General features: G+C 38.0%; 1 protein-coding gene across 1 annotated transcript in view; it reads left to right on the top strand.

Moving 5' to 3' along the window:
- Positions 1-17,605, top strand: part of FREM1 (FRAS1 related extracellular matrix 1) — a 379,269-nt gene that overhangs the window by 252,710 nt on the left and 108,954 nt on the right. Inside the window, 2 exon segments of the mRNA XM_053702577.1 lie at positions 16,180-16,381; positions 17,451-17,595. Coding sequence (XP_053558552.1) covers positions 16,180-16,381; positions 17,451-17,595 — 347 coding nt within the window.

Below are 17,605 nucleotides of genomic sequence, written 5' to 3'. Positions count from 1 at the left end.
ATTGCCCAGGGGGTAAGAGCCCAGGCCCTGATGGATTTTCCTCGGCCTACTACAAAAAGTTTAAGGAGGGAGGAGGAGCTAGCCAGCTAATGAAGCAGCAGCACTTGTGGAGAGCTCTGTCTTATATACTCCATTAAACTGATAAAAAGTGCTTTTTGAGACCTAATAAAGCCATAAAAGGATAAGGAGCAACATCCCCAAGCAGAGGATTATCAATACAAGGAGCCGTTTTTAAGATTGGGAAAAAAGGAACTCAATCCGGTTTTGAGAACCGGAACAAAACCAGGAAACCGCCGGGCTTCGGCCTGCACCAGATCGAAAAGCCTCACGAAAAGTTCTTTAAAGATCACCAAACTACCTAAGGTCAGTGTAACAGATGCGGTCAAGCACTAGTGGGGCTAATTGACATCATAGCTAAGAGAAAGGGGCACTTTATAAAGCAGAGAAAGGGCCCTGGGCCTATCCACATTTTCGGCCGAGACTGGGTGGGGGAGAGACATTCAAGACCGTGCATCATAACTCTTTAATAACTGGAGAGGTGTCCCAAGGTGGGCCTTCCATTACAGGAAGATCTGCTCAATTGAAACAGAGAAAAAGCCCATTGTGATTTAGACGCCAAACGCCATTTTAAAGGCACTTTTTCTCTTCTTCTTTTTTTTATTCTTCATTACCACTTTTCTCTCCTTTTGCATTTTTTATGGAGTGGAAAAGGTGGGGTTGGCACATTATATATTGAGGGGGCCAGAGAGGTTTAGTGCAGCAAGAGCCATTAATAACAGCACAGCATCCTAATTACAAGTGTGGAGAAAGACTTTTGAAGTAGGTGCATTTCCATGCTGCAGCACAATAATATCACAGCTACCACCCCCCACTCAGGCTTTCATTTAAAGAGTATTTGCAACTTTGCTCCCCAACTTTATCAGGCAGACACATCTAGAGACTATAAGGAGAGACACTGAATTAATCAGTCCTGGAGAGTTGAGGCGGTCAGAAACTGCTTTGTTTGGCTACTACTGATTAACAGTTTTGGAGAAATATCTACAGCAGACACTAGCACTCTCTCCCCACCCCTTTCCTGCCAGTCCCAATACTGGTGGGTCATATCCAAGATTCCCTCTCCGTGATGGTCCTGTGAGGACAGCTTCCCTGGGGAGTTGAGTGCTTTATTTTTGCAACTGCTCATATTTTGGACTAAAGTGAAGCATAATTACCATCCTACATGACGATCATCTAACAGATGGTCCACAGATAGGGTAATACAGTACTTACAGGGGCTATTTCCACTCGCTGATCTCTCATCCTCTAGCCTAAAGGCCTTTGGGCAACAAGGAATACAGGAGAGGTATATTTAGCCGGCCCTGACACACAATACCCTATTCAGACCCTCTCCATCAGTCCAGATACTTCGCCCACTATTGCAAGTTTTTGCAGAGGAAGACATGATGTGGGACTAAATGGTTAATGGATGAACCTTTCGGACATGACTGAGTAGATAATAATATAGGTGGATCACTAAAAAAGATTTCGGGCTGTGAGGCTGCTATATTGGCAACAAAGTGGTATTGTGGTATTGCTGATTTATCGCCTATTACTTTGAGGAAAAGGAGAGAATTCAAACCAATAGTAGCAGCCCTAGCCAATGCCCAAATCAAATATAGATGGGGATTTCCTTTTCGATTGTCCTTCACAGTAGACAAAACATCTTTTTCCTGTGCCACATTTGAGGAAGGACAGTCGATTTTGAACAAACTTCACATCGGTAGAGGAACGCCTCCTCCAGCACAATCACCCAAACCTCAGCGAAAAGCTCTGACACGTACCTGGACACCAGTTCTCAAAAATGGGAAAACTCCAAGGAGAAATCATGATTCGGAAAGCCCAACCTGAGTCGAAGAGACAACTTATAAGTATTCTTTCATGTCACCAAACGGGGGAGTCAGAGACCTCGTTGGATTTTTCTTATGGGGGTTAACTCAAGAATCTTGTCACAATTGATTAGATCTGACTCAGAACTCCTGTGTGTCATTGTTTAAATAGTTAGTAAGGATTAGTCAGAAAGAGATCCACCTTTCATTCATTCATTCATTCATTCACTCATGCATTTGGGTCGTTCCAATGATTCAAATGTTGGACATTTCTGAGACATGTATCTAATGTGCTGATATTATATGTCCGAAGTTCATTTTGTTTTTCATGTTCTTTATTATTTTTCATCATGTTTTGTTCTTTAACTTTACAGGATTCCTATTGCTAGTTATGACCAATACTGGTTCATTGTTGTTTGTTTTCTTGTTGTTTGAACTAATTGACAAATGTTTTTCCACCTCGGCTACTTGTGCACTACAAGCAGGTAAACCTATGCCTTCATGTACATTTCAAAAAGTGGCTGATAGAGCTGTATTTGCCGGGGGAGGGAGACCCAGCCGTACTGCAGTTGGTGAGTCTTTCAACATGTGTAATAAGAACATCTTTCACATGACTAAGAAATGTCTATAAATATAGTCTCTCACAATGTTAGAGGGTTACATTCAAATGTTAAGAGATGTAAGGCTCTAGACACATAAATCCCTGAGGGCCCACATAATCTTATTACAGGAAACCCATTTTACAAAAGTGAAAACCCCGAAGTATTGGGATAGAGGTTTCTCCACCCAATTCCATGCCACATGCCAATCTAAAAAATGCGGAGTGTCCATCTTAATCCACTCAGACCTAAATTTCAAAGAGGATGAGGTAATAATAGATAAGTCGGGCAGATTTATTATTGTTAAGGGCAGAATACATGACACACATGTAATTCTTGGCAACATATATGCTCCCAATGAGTCTCAAGCCCTTTTTATGTCTAAGATAGGTAATTGCTTACTACTTGGAAGAAATCAAGGCTAATCATAGGGGGAGATTTTAATTTGGTACTTAATTCAGAATTAGATAAATCATCGATCCCACACAAACCTTCTTCCCAAAACTCTAAAAAACTCATGTATGACTTTCTATTAGATCATAATTTGGTGGACAGCTGGAGATACATCAACCCGAACACCAGAGATTACTCATTTTTACTCTAGTGTACACAATGTGTATTCTAGAATTGATTATATTCTACTTAGCAGATCATGACTCTTTGATAATGGCTTCGGATATTTTGCCTGCAACATGGTCGGACCATATATAGTGTTGACAAGAATATCTGGCTTGATTGATCCTTACGAGGGCAGGAAGCTGGACAATAAATGCAACTTTATTTAGAGACAAAGTTTTCACACAAAGTTTTCTCAGACAGAAATAGCACACTTTTAGAGACAAACCATGACTCAGTGACTAATCCTATGCATATATGGGGAGCACTAAAGGCCTTTGCGAGAGGCATCTTGATAAAATAATCCAATAAGCAGAATATGGGTTATGTAGCACAGATTGAGCAACTTTAAAACAAGATATACAGAATCTGCAATCCCAACATCATTTAACACATGATGACAGGACACTCAGATTGTTGAAAAGACAGAAAATATTCATAGATAAGTTGCTGACAAGCGAGGCAACCAGATCCTTGAAACTTGTGGATGCTCAATATTTTATACAAGCTAATTAAACCGGACAAGATGTTGGCTTTTAATTAAAAGAAATATCTAGGATATCTTTTGTCCCCACAAATTCAAACATTCGAATGGACAGGTTTCTAATCACCCGCAGATCATTGCGAATACTTTTGCCCAATTTATCAAAAAACTATGCGTTATACCGGGACACAAGGTAACCCACTTGATTTAGCCTTAGATACCAATAATGTTTTGCAGGCCTGTAAACTACCTAAACTTGAGGAGGGAGACTTAGATAAGTTGAACGCGGGCGGAATAACTACTCAGAAGTGAAACAAGCAATCCGTAGTCTAAAGATTGGAAAGGCACCTGGTCTGATGGATACTAGGGTATTTTTTATAAAACACTTATGCAAGATATTTGCCCCATCTTAGTTACAATATTTAACCATATGCTAGAAGGTGGAGAGATCCCTAAGGAACTTCTGAGGCTCGTATATCAGTGTTGCTAACCTGGAAATGCAAGCAACTTTGTAAAAATTACAGACCTATCTCGTTAATTAACTTAGACATTAAATTGTTTACCAAAATCCTGGCAGTCAGGCTAAATGATATTCTCCAAAAACTTGTCCATCAGGAAAAGGTGGGATTTATTCGCAACAGGGAGGCTCCAGATAACATTCGGAAGATAATAGATCTCATAGATTACTCATCCAAGCAGGCTGTGCCTTCTTTGTTTCTTTCCCTGGATGCAGAGAAGCATTTGACCGTGTAAGATGGGGCATTTGGACTTAGTATTAAAACATATGGCTTTACGGGAAATTTTTGTGCGGCTATTTCTACAATATATTCTAACCCTTCTGCCTTTATTAAATAGCTGGGTATAAGTCTTCATCTATAACAATTCTTAATGGAACCAGGCAGGGCTGCCCTTTATCACCACTACTAATTTGCACTATGCAATCGAACCATTAGCAGCCAGCATCAGGCAAAACGTAGATATTACAGGCATTAAAATACAAGACCAGGAACATAAGATCAGCCTGTTTGCAGATGATGTTATTCTGTCTGTCACTAAACCTATGATCTCTCTCCCCCTAATATACTCGACTATTGGCAAATTTACCAATATCTCGGGTTACAAGATTAATAATGATAAGTGTGAGGCTATTAGTGTACACTTTTAACATTGAATTTTGACTTTACTTGGTCTGACAGGAGTATGAAATACCTGGGCATTAACATTCCAAGCAATCTGGATCATCTATATAAACTAAACTACATACCTTGTTCACGCACATTAAAAATTTACTATCCAGATGGAACAAGCTAATATCTCCCCTATATGGCAGATTGACTTCGGTCAAGATGACAGTTCTGCCTAAAATTCTATATCTTTTTCAGTCATTACCTATAAATGTACCCACCTCAACACTACAGAAAATACAAAAAGACATAATAGCTTTTATATGGAAATACCAAAGATCTAGAGTAAACAAACAAACCCTTAGTAGACATAAGGTGGGAGGATGGATGGGGCTGCCGGATTTAACATCCTATTATTACACTGCTAGAATGGCACAATCCACCCTGTGGCATAATCATTAAGATAAAATCCAATGGGTACAGATAGAATCAGACATGATGAAGACATACCCTATTTATAAACTCTTGTGGTCTAAAAAAAGATAGACCCACTAATTGGAGATCCTTTATCACCATAGCACATACATTGATAATGTGGGACACCTTGACAACCAAATACCCCTTGCTTCAGAGGGGATCGAAAGCGACCCCGCTGGTAACGTTATCCACTAGTTATGACCAAGGTACACAGGAGAAATGGGCAAACAAGGGACTATATCGAATTGCAGATGCTCTTGAGGGGACTAAGGTTATAACTTTCCATCAGTATGCTGAACTCAAAAGGTCGGAGGTTGCCAGTTGGTTTCACTACCTTCAGTTGAGAGCCAGGGTAGCTGAAGTTCTAGGTAACGATAAGATGTCTGCTAGTTCTTATGTAGAGAGGTTGTGCCTGGCCACCAGTAGGATTAGAGGAGCAATCTCTGACCTTTATATTCAATTCAATACACCTCCTAAGTTAAATAAATTACCATTCATGATAAAATGGGAGTCTGAATTAAATTTCACCTGGTCAGCAGAAAAGTGGTGTGACACTCTTAGGTCTGGCACTTCTTTTTCGATATGTACACATTTAAAAGAAAATTTCATAAAAGTGGCATTCCGATGGTACTTTCACCCCTCCAGAATACATAAGATTCAGGCTAACACAAATTGTTTACGAGGTTGCAATGAAAGAGGGACATACTCCCATATGTGGTGGCATTGTTGTCATGTAATTAATATATGGTCCCAAACGTCATCTCTTCTGAGTAAAATTTTGGAAAGACAAATTAATTTATCCCCTACTCAGGCACTGCTACATGAACCCCTACCAGGTCTGAATTCAAGAGTTAATAAATTAATAGCACCTATCTGTACGATAACTAAACTAAACATAGCTAGATACTGGAAGACATCGGTGCCATCATTTTTGTTAATCAAGAATAAGATTGATTTCTACTATCAGATGAGTAGTGCTTCTGCAGACATACTAGACAATAAGGAGCAATTTTTGAGGATATGGGAACCCTGGATAATGTACTCCGAAGCTAGAAATAGACAGCAAAGATTCAGAACATCTGACTAAAACCAAAAGAGTTATGAAGTGGGTGCCCCCCTGCCTCTCCCGCTCCTGCCCAGCTTGTCTGGGTGGGTCACATCCCATTACCCTTCCCCTCCCTTTGGGATGTATCCAGTCTCCCCTGGGGCAGGGGGGGGTGATAGATAGAGCACCATGGGTCTTCTTACTGGCTGGGTCCCCTCTTCCACAGGGTTTTGAGAGGTTATTACTGATAATAATATATTATGCTTAATTTGTGCTTTCGTATATGAGGTATGTGTAACCATGTTCAATGACTTAAAATTTAGCAGAGATGGAATTCTTTGTCAAATGTAAATTATACACTGTAAAACTCAAAAACTTTTGTTCATTAAAAAAAAAGGTTTAAGGAGATTCTGGCGGGTCCACTCCTTGACCTATTTAATAGTCTTCGAGATAACCCCACTCTGTCTCGTGTCCTCCTGGAGGCTCACATTACGGGTTATTCCCAAACCAGGAAAAACCACAGACTCTCCTGGTCACCTTAGGCCCATTTCCCTAATCAAATAAGATATGAAGCTTTTGGCAAAAATGTTGGCGTCAAGACTCAACAAATACTTACCAGAACTGGTCTGCAATGACCAGGTGGGATTTGTCCCTGGTCGTGAGGCCAGGGATAATACTATCAAAGTTATGCAATTAATTAATCATGCCAGAATCTCAGGCCTCCCCATAGTGCTCTTCTCCACCGACGCGGAGAAGGCCTTTGATAGGGTAAGCTGGGTTTTCTTACGTCGGGTCTTGGAGAAGATGGGATTTGGTCAGGCTTTTGTACACTCAGTTTTGGCGCTTTACTCAAATCCTAATGATAAAATCATAGTTAATGGTACCTTATCAAAATCATTTGATATTAGGAATGGCACTAGGCAGGGTTGCCCCCTGTCCCCCTTACTCTTCGCCCTGTCTATAGAGGTCCTGGCTCAAAAGGTGAGAAATAATCAACATATCAAGGGCATAAGGGGGGGAGACACTGAGCACAAGCAAGCGCTTTACACTGACAACGTTTTATACACCTTAACTAATGCTTTGGAATCTCTCCCTGTACTTCTAGATGTACTTAAAGAATATGGCAAAGCCTCTAATTTTTCCCTTAAATTGAGTAAATCAAAACTTTTAAACATTAACACTTGTCCAAGAGTAGTGCAAACTTTGCAACAAAAGTATAAGATCACCCTAGCCACTAATAAATTAAAATATCTTGGCATCTTCCTAACATCGGACCCTTCAGATCTTTTTAAGTATAACTACATCCCTCTCAAAAGCGATATAGCTGCCAACCTTTCATCCTGGAAAAAATAATAAATATCATGGCTAGGCAGAGTAGGGGTTATTAAGATGAATATCTTGCCCCGAATTTTATACCTTTTCCAGACCCTACCTATATCACTACCCAGGGGATACACCACTCAGTTGCAGAAACTTATTGAACAATATATATGGGCTAACACCAAACCCAGGATTCCAAAACGTACTATGTACTTACCAAGAGACAGAAGGGGGCTTGGTCTGCCAGATATTTCTCTTTACAAAAGGGCGATAGGCATACAAAGGATAGTGGAGTGGGCGCAAAACGCAAAACATAAAGCATGGATAGACTTGGACAGACAGATTCTTAAAATAAATAATGTGGGTACTCTCGCATGGCTTTCACCTACACAGCGTCCTAACATAATTAATAGATACCACTTAATAGAGGAAACGCTTAATATTTGGGACTCAACTATTGCGACCTCTACTCACATCTCTACAAGCCACTCTCCGCTAACGCCAATTTTAGAAAACTCTGAGATCCCATATCATAAAGTGAGATACCATAGAATCATACCTTATAAAATAAAAGAGGGCTCTGTCTTTGGAGTGGTAGAAAATGGGAAGGTCGTGTCTCAGGTTACACTTGGGGACTTCCAACCCAAGATCTTTTCTTTTTGGTTGCATTACAACCAGCTGATAGATTTTATTTCTAATCACAAACACAAACAAGAATTAGGTAGATCAATTACCTCTTTCGAGAAACTTTGTGCGGGAGAGGTTATGCCAAGACACTTAATCTCCCTCCTATATAAGATAGCGGTCTTGCAGGGGACTGACACACTCCCTACATACACTATGCACTGGACTGAGGACTTGGGGTTGGATACCGGCCCAGAGCTGTGGCTGAGGGCGTTCAAATTGATTAAAAAATCGTCGGTCTCATCGACCATTCAGGAAACGCATATCAAACTCATGAGCAGATGGTAATTGACACCAGTAAGACTTCATAAAATGTTCCCAACTGTTAGCCCTATGAGTTGGAGGGGTTGCGGTGAACGCGGCTCCCTTTTACATATATGGTGGTCTTGCCCCACTTTGATACCCTTCTGGACGGAGGTCTTAAAAAAGATATCCGAAATCCTTAACCTTCCAATCCCGAACACACCGGAGATTTTACTATTTCTGGCGTTGCCCAAAACACAAAGTCAGGCGCATCTTGCCCTGTTGTTAATTATGATCACTAGTGCTAAGAAACTAATTCCAAAAAAGTGGAAAACGCAAAGCCCCCCCACTTTGGGGGAATGGTACTCACAGGTGGAGGATATATTACTTTTGGAGAGATATTATTATCTCTCACATATTCTAAATATTATATTACTCTACAATTATCTTAAAACTGTAAAAAAGTTTAAGCTTGTAAACGTTCACTCTCAGTACTTGTCTGGGGGCGTGAGTATATATCAAGATGAAGTGTATGACTTATTTTACCACTGTTGTGAGGAGATCTTTATTTGCATATCTTCTGTATGTTGTATAGTTTTCTTACATATGTATATTTATACTTCAATAAAGCTTCTTTGAGAAAAAAAAGCCTAAACCTAAGCCCCAAATAGGTACTCACTGTTCCTGAAGTCCGACGGAGAAGGTCTTCTTCCAGATGGATCCATCATCTTCTATCTTCATTCGAAGTGAATGCGGCGCAGAGGTGCAGAGCTGTGTTCCCGATGCCTGGATCCTCAGCGGCGATCCTCAATGGCGGCGGTGTTCCTCTGCGTCATGGAGGCTCCTCTTCATCTGATGTCTGTCATAGACTCAAGATTGAATGCAAGGTACCGCAATCAATTTGGGGTACCTTGCATTCCTATTGGCTGAAATTTTGAAATCAGCCAATAGGAATAAAGCTTACTTAAATCCTATTGGTTGTTCAAATCAGCCAATAAGATTCCAGTAGCTCTCATCCTATTGGCTTATTTTAAAATTTCAGCCAATAGGAATGCAAGGTACCCCAATTAATATGGAGTACCTTGCATTCAATCTTCAGTGTGCGACGGACAATCGCATAAGGCCGTTAAGGATCCAGGCATCGGGAACACAGCTCCGCACCTCTGCTCCGTGCCACCTTCACTCCGGATGAAGACAGAAGATGATGGATCCGTCTGGAAGAAGACCTTCTCCGCCGGACTTCAGGAACAGGGAGTACCTATTTGAGGCTTAGGCTTAGGCTTTTTTATTTAAATTTTTGGGGTGTTTTTTTTTAGATTAGGGTTATTTTGGGCTTGAAAAAGAGCCTATTGCCATTTTAAGGGGCTTTTTTATTTTCCTAGAGATTAGGTATAATTTTTTTTTATTTTTGATAATTTTGTTTATTTTTTTCTGTAATGTTAGACTTTTTTATTTTTTGTAATTTAATGTTAGTTTTTTTAATTTTAATTGTAATTTAGTAGTAATTGGGGTTAATTTAGGGGGTGTTAGGTTAGGGGGCCTAGTAATTAAATGAGCTATTTGTGTTGTGGGGGGGTTGGCGGTATAGGGGTTAATATATTAATTAGGGTTATTGCGATGTGGAGGTTTTGTGGTTTAGGGGCTAATAGGTTAATTAGGTTTATTGCAATGTGGGTGTTTGGCGGTTAAGGGGTTAATATTTTAATTATGTTATTTGCGGATTGGGGTTAATTACTTCATTGTTTTGCGATGTGGGGGTTAACGGTTTAGGTGTTTGTTAATAATTTGTGCGGGAGGTTAGGTTTTTTTGTTATACTTCGTGTGGGCAGTTACGTGTTTTTATTTTTATTTCTTGGGGCGGTTAAGTGTTTTTTAGTTATTTTGTGCGGGCGGTTGCGTTTTTTTTTTTTAAGGCTTCGGGTTTGCCTACGCAGCATCCAGGTGGATTCTTTTGGCTGCCTCGCACAGCCAAAATTCTTTTGGCTGCCTCGCACAGTCAACATTCCTTTGAGGATGCGTGTGAAACTGGCGAAGGATGCGTTACAAACGCGATTATATTATAGATTTGGAAAAATAAATGGACACACCCTTGTTTAAATTTACTATCTCTAAATATTTCTAGAGGTTTTGGTTTGATCTGTTTCATTTTGGTAATGATGATTAATAAAACCAGTTTTCCAGCAGTTTTGGATGCATGTCTATTTTCAGGAAGATATTTATAAAAAAAAAATTGTTTTGTTTTTTAAAGCAAAGGGTTAATACACTAGGATTTTGCTACCATAGCGATGTTGTTTGGCTGATCAAAACAGCTAAAACCATAGCCAAGTAATTAAACAGATTAGCTGCCTTCTCACAGGTTTTTTGTATCTTCACCTTCCAAATTTCCTCTTAACCAATGTATAATCTTATATTCTGATTAAATGTTCTCGACTGCTGTCTGTCTCTGTTAGTTGACTTGAAACATGTGTTTGGTGGTATGTTTATAGCACTGAAAAAATGATATGACAAAAAAATATTAGGGGAAAAAATTCCAACCATTCTGTCACTGTTTATTTTCTGCTATCCAAGTGATGAACAGGGAAAGCATTAATAGTGTGCACATTATACCGCTATGTAATTATTTTATAAAACGCGGTAAGTATTCAAATCTTTGAAGGAGATTTCAATATCATTAATAAAGTCCAAATAACACATTTTTCTCACAAAATGCAAACCCATTAATATGTAAGACACTATTCCAAACTATCTTGATGTTAAGTGTTACTTAAAAGTATCTTTATTATGTGTCATTGATAAATAGTGCAACATCTTAATGCTATACATCAGTAAAGAGGTAGGAGGTTGAGGTGCCTTGGCTAAAAAACTTCATAAAGAAAAGGCACTTAGATAAAAGCTTGTTAGAAAGTTCCAAGTTTTGCCTCTCAGATAATGGCCAAGATTTAATAAAACCTATTTGTCAAACTGATAACTTTTGGGAAAATAAACATGCCACAACAATGCAGATTTAAAATGGCAAATTCAAAAACAGTTGTATTCACCCCTAATCGGATCCACAAGTCACTCCATTATAATCTATGAAGCAGCATCTATCTTGTTACCATTCACCTCTCTTCATATAAAATGAGTTCCACTATGAACTATGCCAACATAAAAAAAGCCTTCAAAATATTACAGAAAAAAACCTAGATCTATAAAATCAGTGCATTATAACATACGCAAACAATAAAGTTTAAAGAAAAAAAACAGAAAAAAAACAACTTTGTCAGCTTTAAATAGTGAGATACGACCGAGAGATGATATGCTATGAGGAGGCTATGGGCTCCATTTACTATTGGTCGAACAGACATGATACTTAGTAGCTATCTGCATTTAACATTGCACAAGCATTGCATCAGCGGACAGGTTAAGGAGCATCAGACCGCTGCTACTTAACTATCATTTCAGGCGAACCGTAAACAATGAGCCTCTGAAGTAGCAATCGCTGCTTGGTAAATGGAGCCCTATGCTGCTAGAATGCCCCAGAACCGATGGCCAGACCCTAGATTGAGAGACATTGCCGAGCCACCTATTATTTGTCCATCAAAACTACTATACTATAACACAACAGATATGCACATCCTTTAAAAATACATACATTTACATAAGTCATTTTGTAAGTGAGTGTTTCAGTTCTAATTGTTATAGTTTTCTCACACTGATAGTGTTTAACGCTTGATGGGTGTAATATCATGTATTGGACACCTTATCCAGCTATAGATGCTAATATCAGGAATGTCCACTGACAAATTTGTGGAAAATATTAAGCAATACTCAAAGAATTTCAAATATCATATTGATTTTACAATGACACTTGGTCAGCTCACAATAATAATAATAAATAATAAAGTTTGCAATTATATATTGGCAGGTTTCAATAAATTAAGGTTTATTTTTGTATATGAATGAAAGAAGCAGTACTTTTTAAATGAAATATAAAAAAACATAAAATCACATTCATATACAATAAAAAGGTATATTTGCATTAAATAACATAAGGAATGATGTCTCCCAACAGTTGTCTGTCTGTCCAAACAGTAACCGCAACGCCTTTTAGAGCAATACACACCTGAGGAAGGGGCGTGGCTCTGAAACACATTGTTATTGTTGGGCCAGACAGACAGCTGTTGGGAGACATAATCTCTTATGTTTAATGCAAGTATTAGTTTAATTCATAATTTTTCTTTTTTGTAAGATAGCAGCATTTATAGCTATATGTAATTATTTTATTATTTTTTTTGTTATTAGTTATCTTTTCTTTTTATACATAAGATATTTGTTTTTTGAGAACTTTATTTCAGTCTCTAACCAGACTTAAGGGCTCACTGTTTATTTTTGCTGTTAATACTAACTGAATCCACAACCAATTAAAACAGGTCTGTAGATCTCATTATCTTATTTCTCTATACACACACACACACATATATATATATATATATATATATATATACACACACACACACACACACACATATATATATATATATATATACACACACATATATATATATATATATATATATATATATATATATATATATATATATATATATATATATATATATATATATATATAAAATATATACACACACATACAGGTGAAACTCGAAAAATTAGAATATTGTGCATTTATTTCACTAATGCAACTTAAAAGGTAAAAACAATATATGATATAGACTCATTACATGCAAAGCAAGATAGTTCAAGCCATGATTTGTCATAATTGTGAGGATTATGGCTTACGGCTCATGAAAAACCCAAATCCACAATCTCAGAAAATTAGAATATTGTGAAAAGGTGCAATATTCTAAGCTCAAAGTGTCCCACTCTAATCAGCTAATTAAGCCATAACAACTGCAAAGGGTTCCTGAGCCTTTAAATGGTCTCTCAGTCTGGTTCAGTAGGAATCACAATCATGGGAAAGACTGCTGACCTGACAGTTGTGCAGAAAACCATCATTGACACCCTCCATAAGGAGGGAAAGCCTCAAAAGGTAATTGCAAAAGAAGTTGGATGTTCCCAAAGTGCTGTATCACATTAATAGAAAGTTATGTGGAAGGGAAAAATGTGGAAGAAAAAGGTGCACAAGCAGCAGGGATGACCGCAGCCTGGAGAGGATTGTCAGGAAAAGGCCATTCAAAAGTGTTGGGAACTTTCACAAGAGCCACCACACACAGACGGATCCTGGACATGGGCTTCAAATGTCGTATTCCTCTTGTCAAGCCACTCTTGAACAACAAACAATGTCAGAAGCGTCTTACCTGGGCTAAAGAAAAACAGACCTGGTCTGTTGCTCAGTGGTCCAAGTCCTCTTTTCTGATGAGAGCAAATTTTGCGCCTCATTTGGAAACCAAGGACCCAGAGTATGGAGGAAGAATGGAGAAGCACACACTGCAAGATGCTTAAAGACCAGTGTGAAGTTTCCACAGTCTGTGTTGATTTGGGGAGCCATGTCATCAGCTGGTGTTGGTCCACTGTGCTTCATTAAGTCAAGGGTCAATGCAGCCGTCTACCAGTAGATTTTGGAGCACTTCATGCTTCCTCCTGCAGACGAGCTCTATGGGGATGCTGACTTCATTTTCAAGCAGGAAAATGCCCACACTGCCAAAAGCACCAAAACCTGGTTCAATGACCGTGGGATTACTGTGCTTGATTGGCCAGCAAACTCTCCTGACCTGAACCCCATAGATAATCTATGGGGCATTGTCAAGAGAAAGATGAGAGACATGAGACCGAACAATGCAGAAGAGCTGAAGGCCGCTATTGAAGCATCCTGGTCTTCCATAACACCTCAGCAGTGCCACAGGCTGATAGCTTCCATGCCACGCCGCATTGAGGCAGTAATTGCTGCAAAAGGGGCCTAAACCAGGTACTGAGTACATACAGTATGAATGCTTATTACTTTTCAGAGGTCAAATATTGTTCTACAGGTATGTACAATCCTTGTTTTATTGATTGCCTGTAATATTCTAATTTTCTGAGATTGTGGATTTGGGGTTTTCATGAGCAGTAAGCCATAATCATCACAATTATGACAAATCACGGCTTGAACTATCTTGCTTTGCATGTAATGAGTCTATCTCATATATTAGTTTCACCTTTTAAGTTACATTAGTGAAATAAATGAACGTTTGCACAATATTCTAATTTTTCGAGTTTCACCTGTATATACACATCACACACCCAAAGCCTTTCTTATTTTATCTATCACTCTATACTCTCCACTCAAATGATCCTCCAGCACAAGATCCCTCAAAAGACAGGTGTTGCTATACTTCTCCAATATAGCACTACGTGACATGAGTTCTGCTACATTTACACGTTTTGCTTTATATTTTATATTTCTTAAGATTCAGATTGTTTTATTTTGCACTTTCTATTTTGCATTTTAATGCATATAGATTCTGTATACAGCAGTGTATTTAGGATTGTGATTTTACAAATTCTGATTATACTTTGACAGTTTGACAACTTTAACAAATAAGGGTCATACTGTTTATTTATGTGTATTGTTTAAGAATTACATTCTACTTTACATTTCTTCAATTTAAAATAAAACTGACTGCTGCAGTTTCCCAAACAGCTTTATTACTTTCTATGAACCCGATGATCAAAAATTCTCTAGTTTGTAGAGAAATTGTATTGCAGACTTCAAAGAGGATGAAATCACTGAAAAAGGCCAGAACGTGGAAGTCCAAGAGAGATGTCTTCCATAGAAAGTAATTAGGCTCTCTGGGATACAGAATTTCACAGGCGAGAGATAAATTAACAGGAGAAAAATTGGGGCTGATATAAAGTCTCAGTTTCACTACAGTTTAACTTGCTTTTGCCTCTATTTTAGTACATATTACTTTTCTGTTAGAGCAAACTTCACCTGCATACAGTGAGACCAGCATTTCACAAGACTTGTGAGAGCACTTCAGACATACCCTGGGAACTCCCCTGTTCAGCCCAGGGAACTCGCTATCCCTCCCACTTTCTGAAGCTGTCAGTTTTAGAACAAATACAAACTGCAATGTAATTTGTAAAAGTTACACTGAAATATACAACGTATGATCCAAATTTGTTAAAGTAACACAGAAACTTTTAAAACATAATCAGAATTTGTGAAATCACTGCTAAATCTAAATGCATTAAAATACAAAAGAGAAAGTGCAAAGCTTAAATTTAATAATACTGAAAGGATCCAATCTGATGTGTAAAGTAATTTAAAAAACAAAGCACAACGTGTAACAAAATTCTCATGTCATGCAGTTCTATATTTCACTGGGCATGTCTCTCCATCACACACAGAAATGCAGAGTACACTCCTAAGAGAAGTATAGTAAAATATGTCTGTCTAGAATCTTGTGAGAGGTCCTGCAGTGCTGGAAGATAATTTTAGATATTATCGTCTGAGTGGAGAGTGTTATGAGAGGCATCTCATCTCTCTGGGACTTCCAGGTTCCCCTCTTTTTTCTTATAGCATTCAGTAAGTTCAGCCCTATGAAGACTACACTATAATTTCCCTCCAAGCAGGATCATTTTTTTATCATCGGGCCCTTAGAAGGAGCAATTGAAATTTACATTTTAGTACCTATCTCCATAACCCCACTGGGATTGTGATCTCTTAAGATGATTCTTGTGTACATAACTTTTCTACAGCCAATACATTTCAGCTGAAATATATATATTTTTTTAATTTAAGGTGGATTTTCAGGACAATATTGCACCCAGAATTGTACATCTTTATTGTGCCACTAAAGTTGAACTTCTTAAAAGTGGTCAGTATGGCATCTACATTACAGGGAGGGAGCTCAAGGTGTCTGATCCCTACACAGAGGATGATAATATTGTATTCAGAATTTTGCGTGGACCTCATTACAGTTGCTTAGAGAACACCAAAACAGGTAATTTTGGCAATGAGCTAATAAGGTAATAAGCTTATTTTATGTACACTTATACTGAGTAAATTGATTCTGTAGAGCTAAAATGCTGAATGCAATAATTATATTAATATAAGATATTTTTAGAGCGACTAGTGGCCTCACAACTGTACTGCTATTTTTGTTTCTGTCTCCAAATCACATAAGATTCAGCTCTCTTATTTTTTATGCATAATTATTTAGAAAAAATTTTAAGTGATGGTAAATTTTAGCTAATCAAATGCCATATATGTAATATTTGCCATTAAAAAAGTATATGTGTACCTTTTTAATAAAAATAATTAATCTATCTGTGAAAAGGGTTATATCTGTGCCTATAGTAATGTTTCTATTACAATATTATGCCAGCCCACTGGGATGAACTCTATTTTTTTATTTTTATGACAATTCCAATGAATATCCAATCAGTGTGTGCGTCATATGACACTTGAAGTCCAGCCCTTTGAAGGCCCTACTGTAGAGAGAGAGAGTAAAATTTAAAAAATTGCAAGCTGTAACTGAACCATGAAAGACGCTTTTGGGGTTTAGTGTCCCTTTAATGATATTTTTTTTTAAATTAATTTAATTGTTAAAAGGGACATGAAACACAACATTTTTCTTTTATGATTCGGACAGAACATGCAATTTTAAACAACTTTCCAATTTATTTTGGTTATATAATTTGCTTTATTCTCTTGGTATACTTTGTTGAAAAGAATACCTGGGTAGGTTCAGGAGCAGCAATGCGTTATATGAAGCTAGATGCTAATTGGTGGCTGCACGTATATTCTACTTGTTATTGGCTCACCTGGTGTGTTCAGCTAGTAGTGCATTTCCGCTCCTGCAACAAAGGATAGTAAGAGAATGAAAATTGGGTTTCAGATCCCTTTAATTTAATTCAGCTATATTTGCATTATAAAATCTATCCCTTCCACCTTCAATAGCATTATTTGCCTCCTTAATCTTTTTTTATTTATACCCTTAAAGGTATAGGATTTTAGGTTTGCCTCATTAACTTTCCCATCGGCTAACATTTTATTGCTTTACTTTTTAGGCAAATGTATCCAAGAACGATTTACACAAAAGGATTTAAACAGCAAATCAATTGTTTACGTAATCAGTTCCTCACTGGACAGGTATCATGACACTGTAGAATTTGAAGTTTCTGATCCTGCAGGAAATAAAGCAGCACCTCAGAGGTAAACAACC

The sequence above is a fragment of the Bombina bombina genome, chromosome 2 (assembly GCF_027579735.1).
Source record: "Bombina bombina isolate aBomBom1 chromosome 2, aBomBom1.pri, whole genome shotgun sequence".
Classification (NCBI taxonomy): domain Eukaryota; kingdom Metazoa; phylum Chordata; class Amphibia; order Anura; family Bombinatoridae; genus Bombina; species Bombina bombina.
The sequence above is the reverse complement of the archived record's forward strand: the minus strand, read 5'-3'. Positions and strand labels throughout refer to the sequence as shown.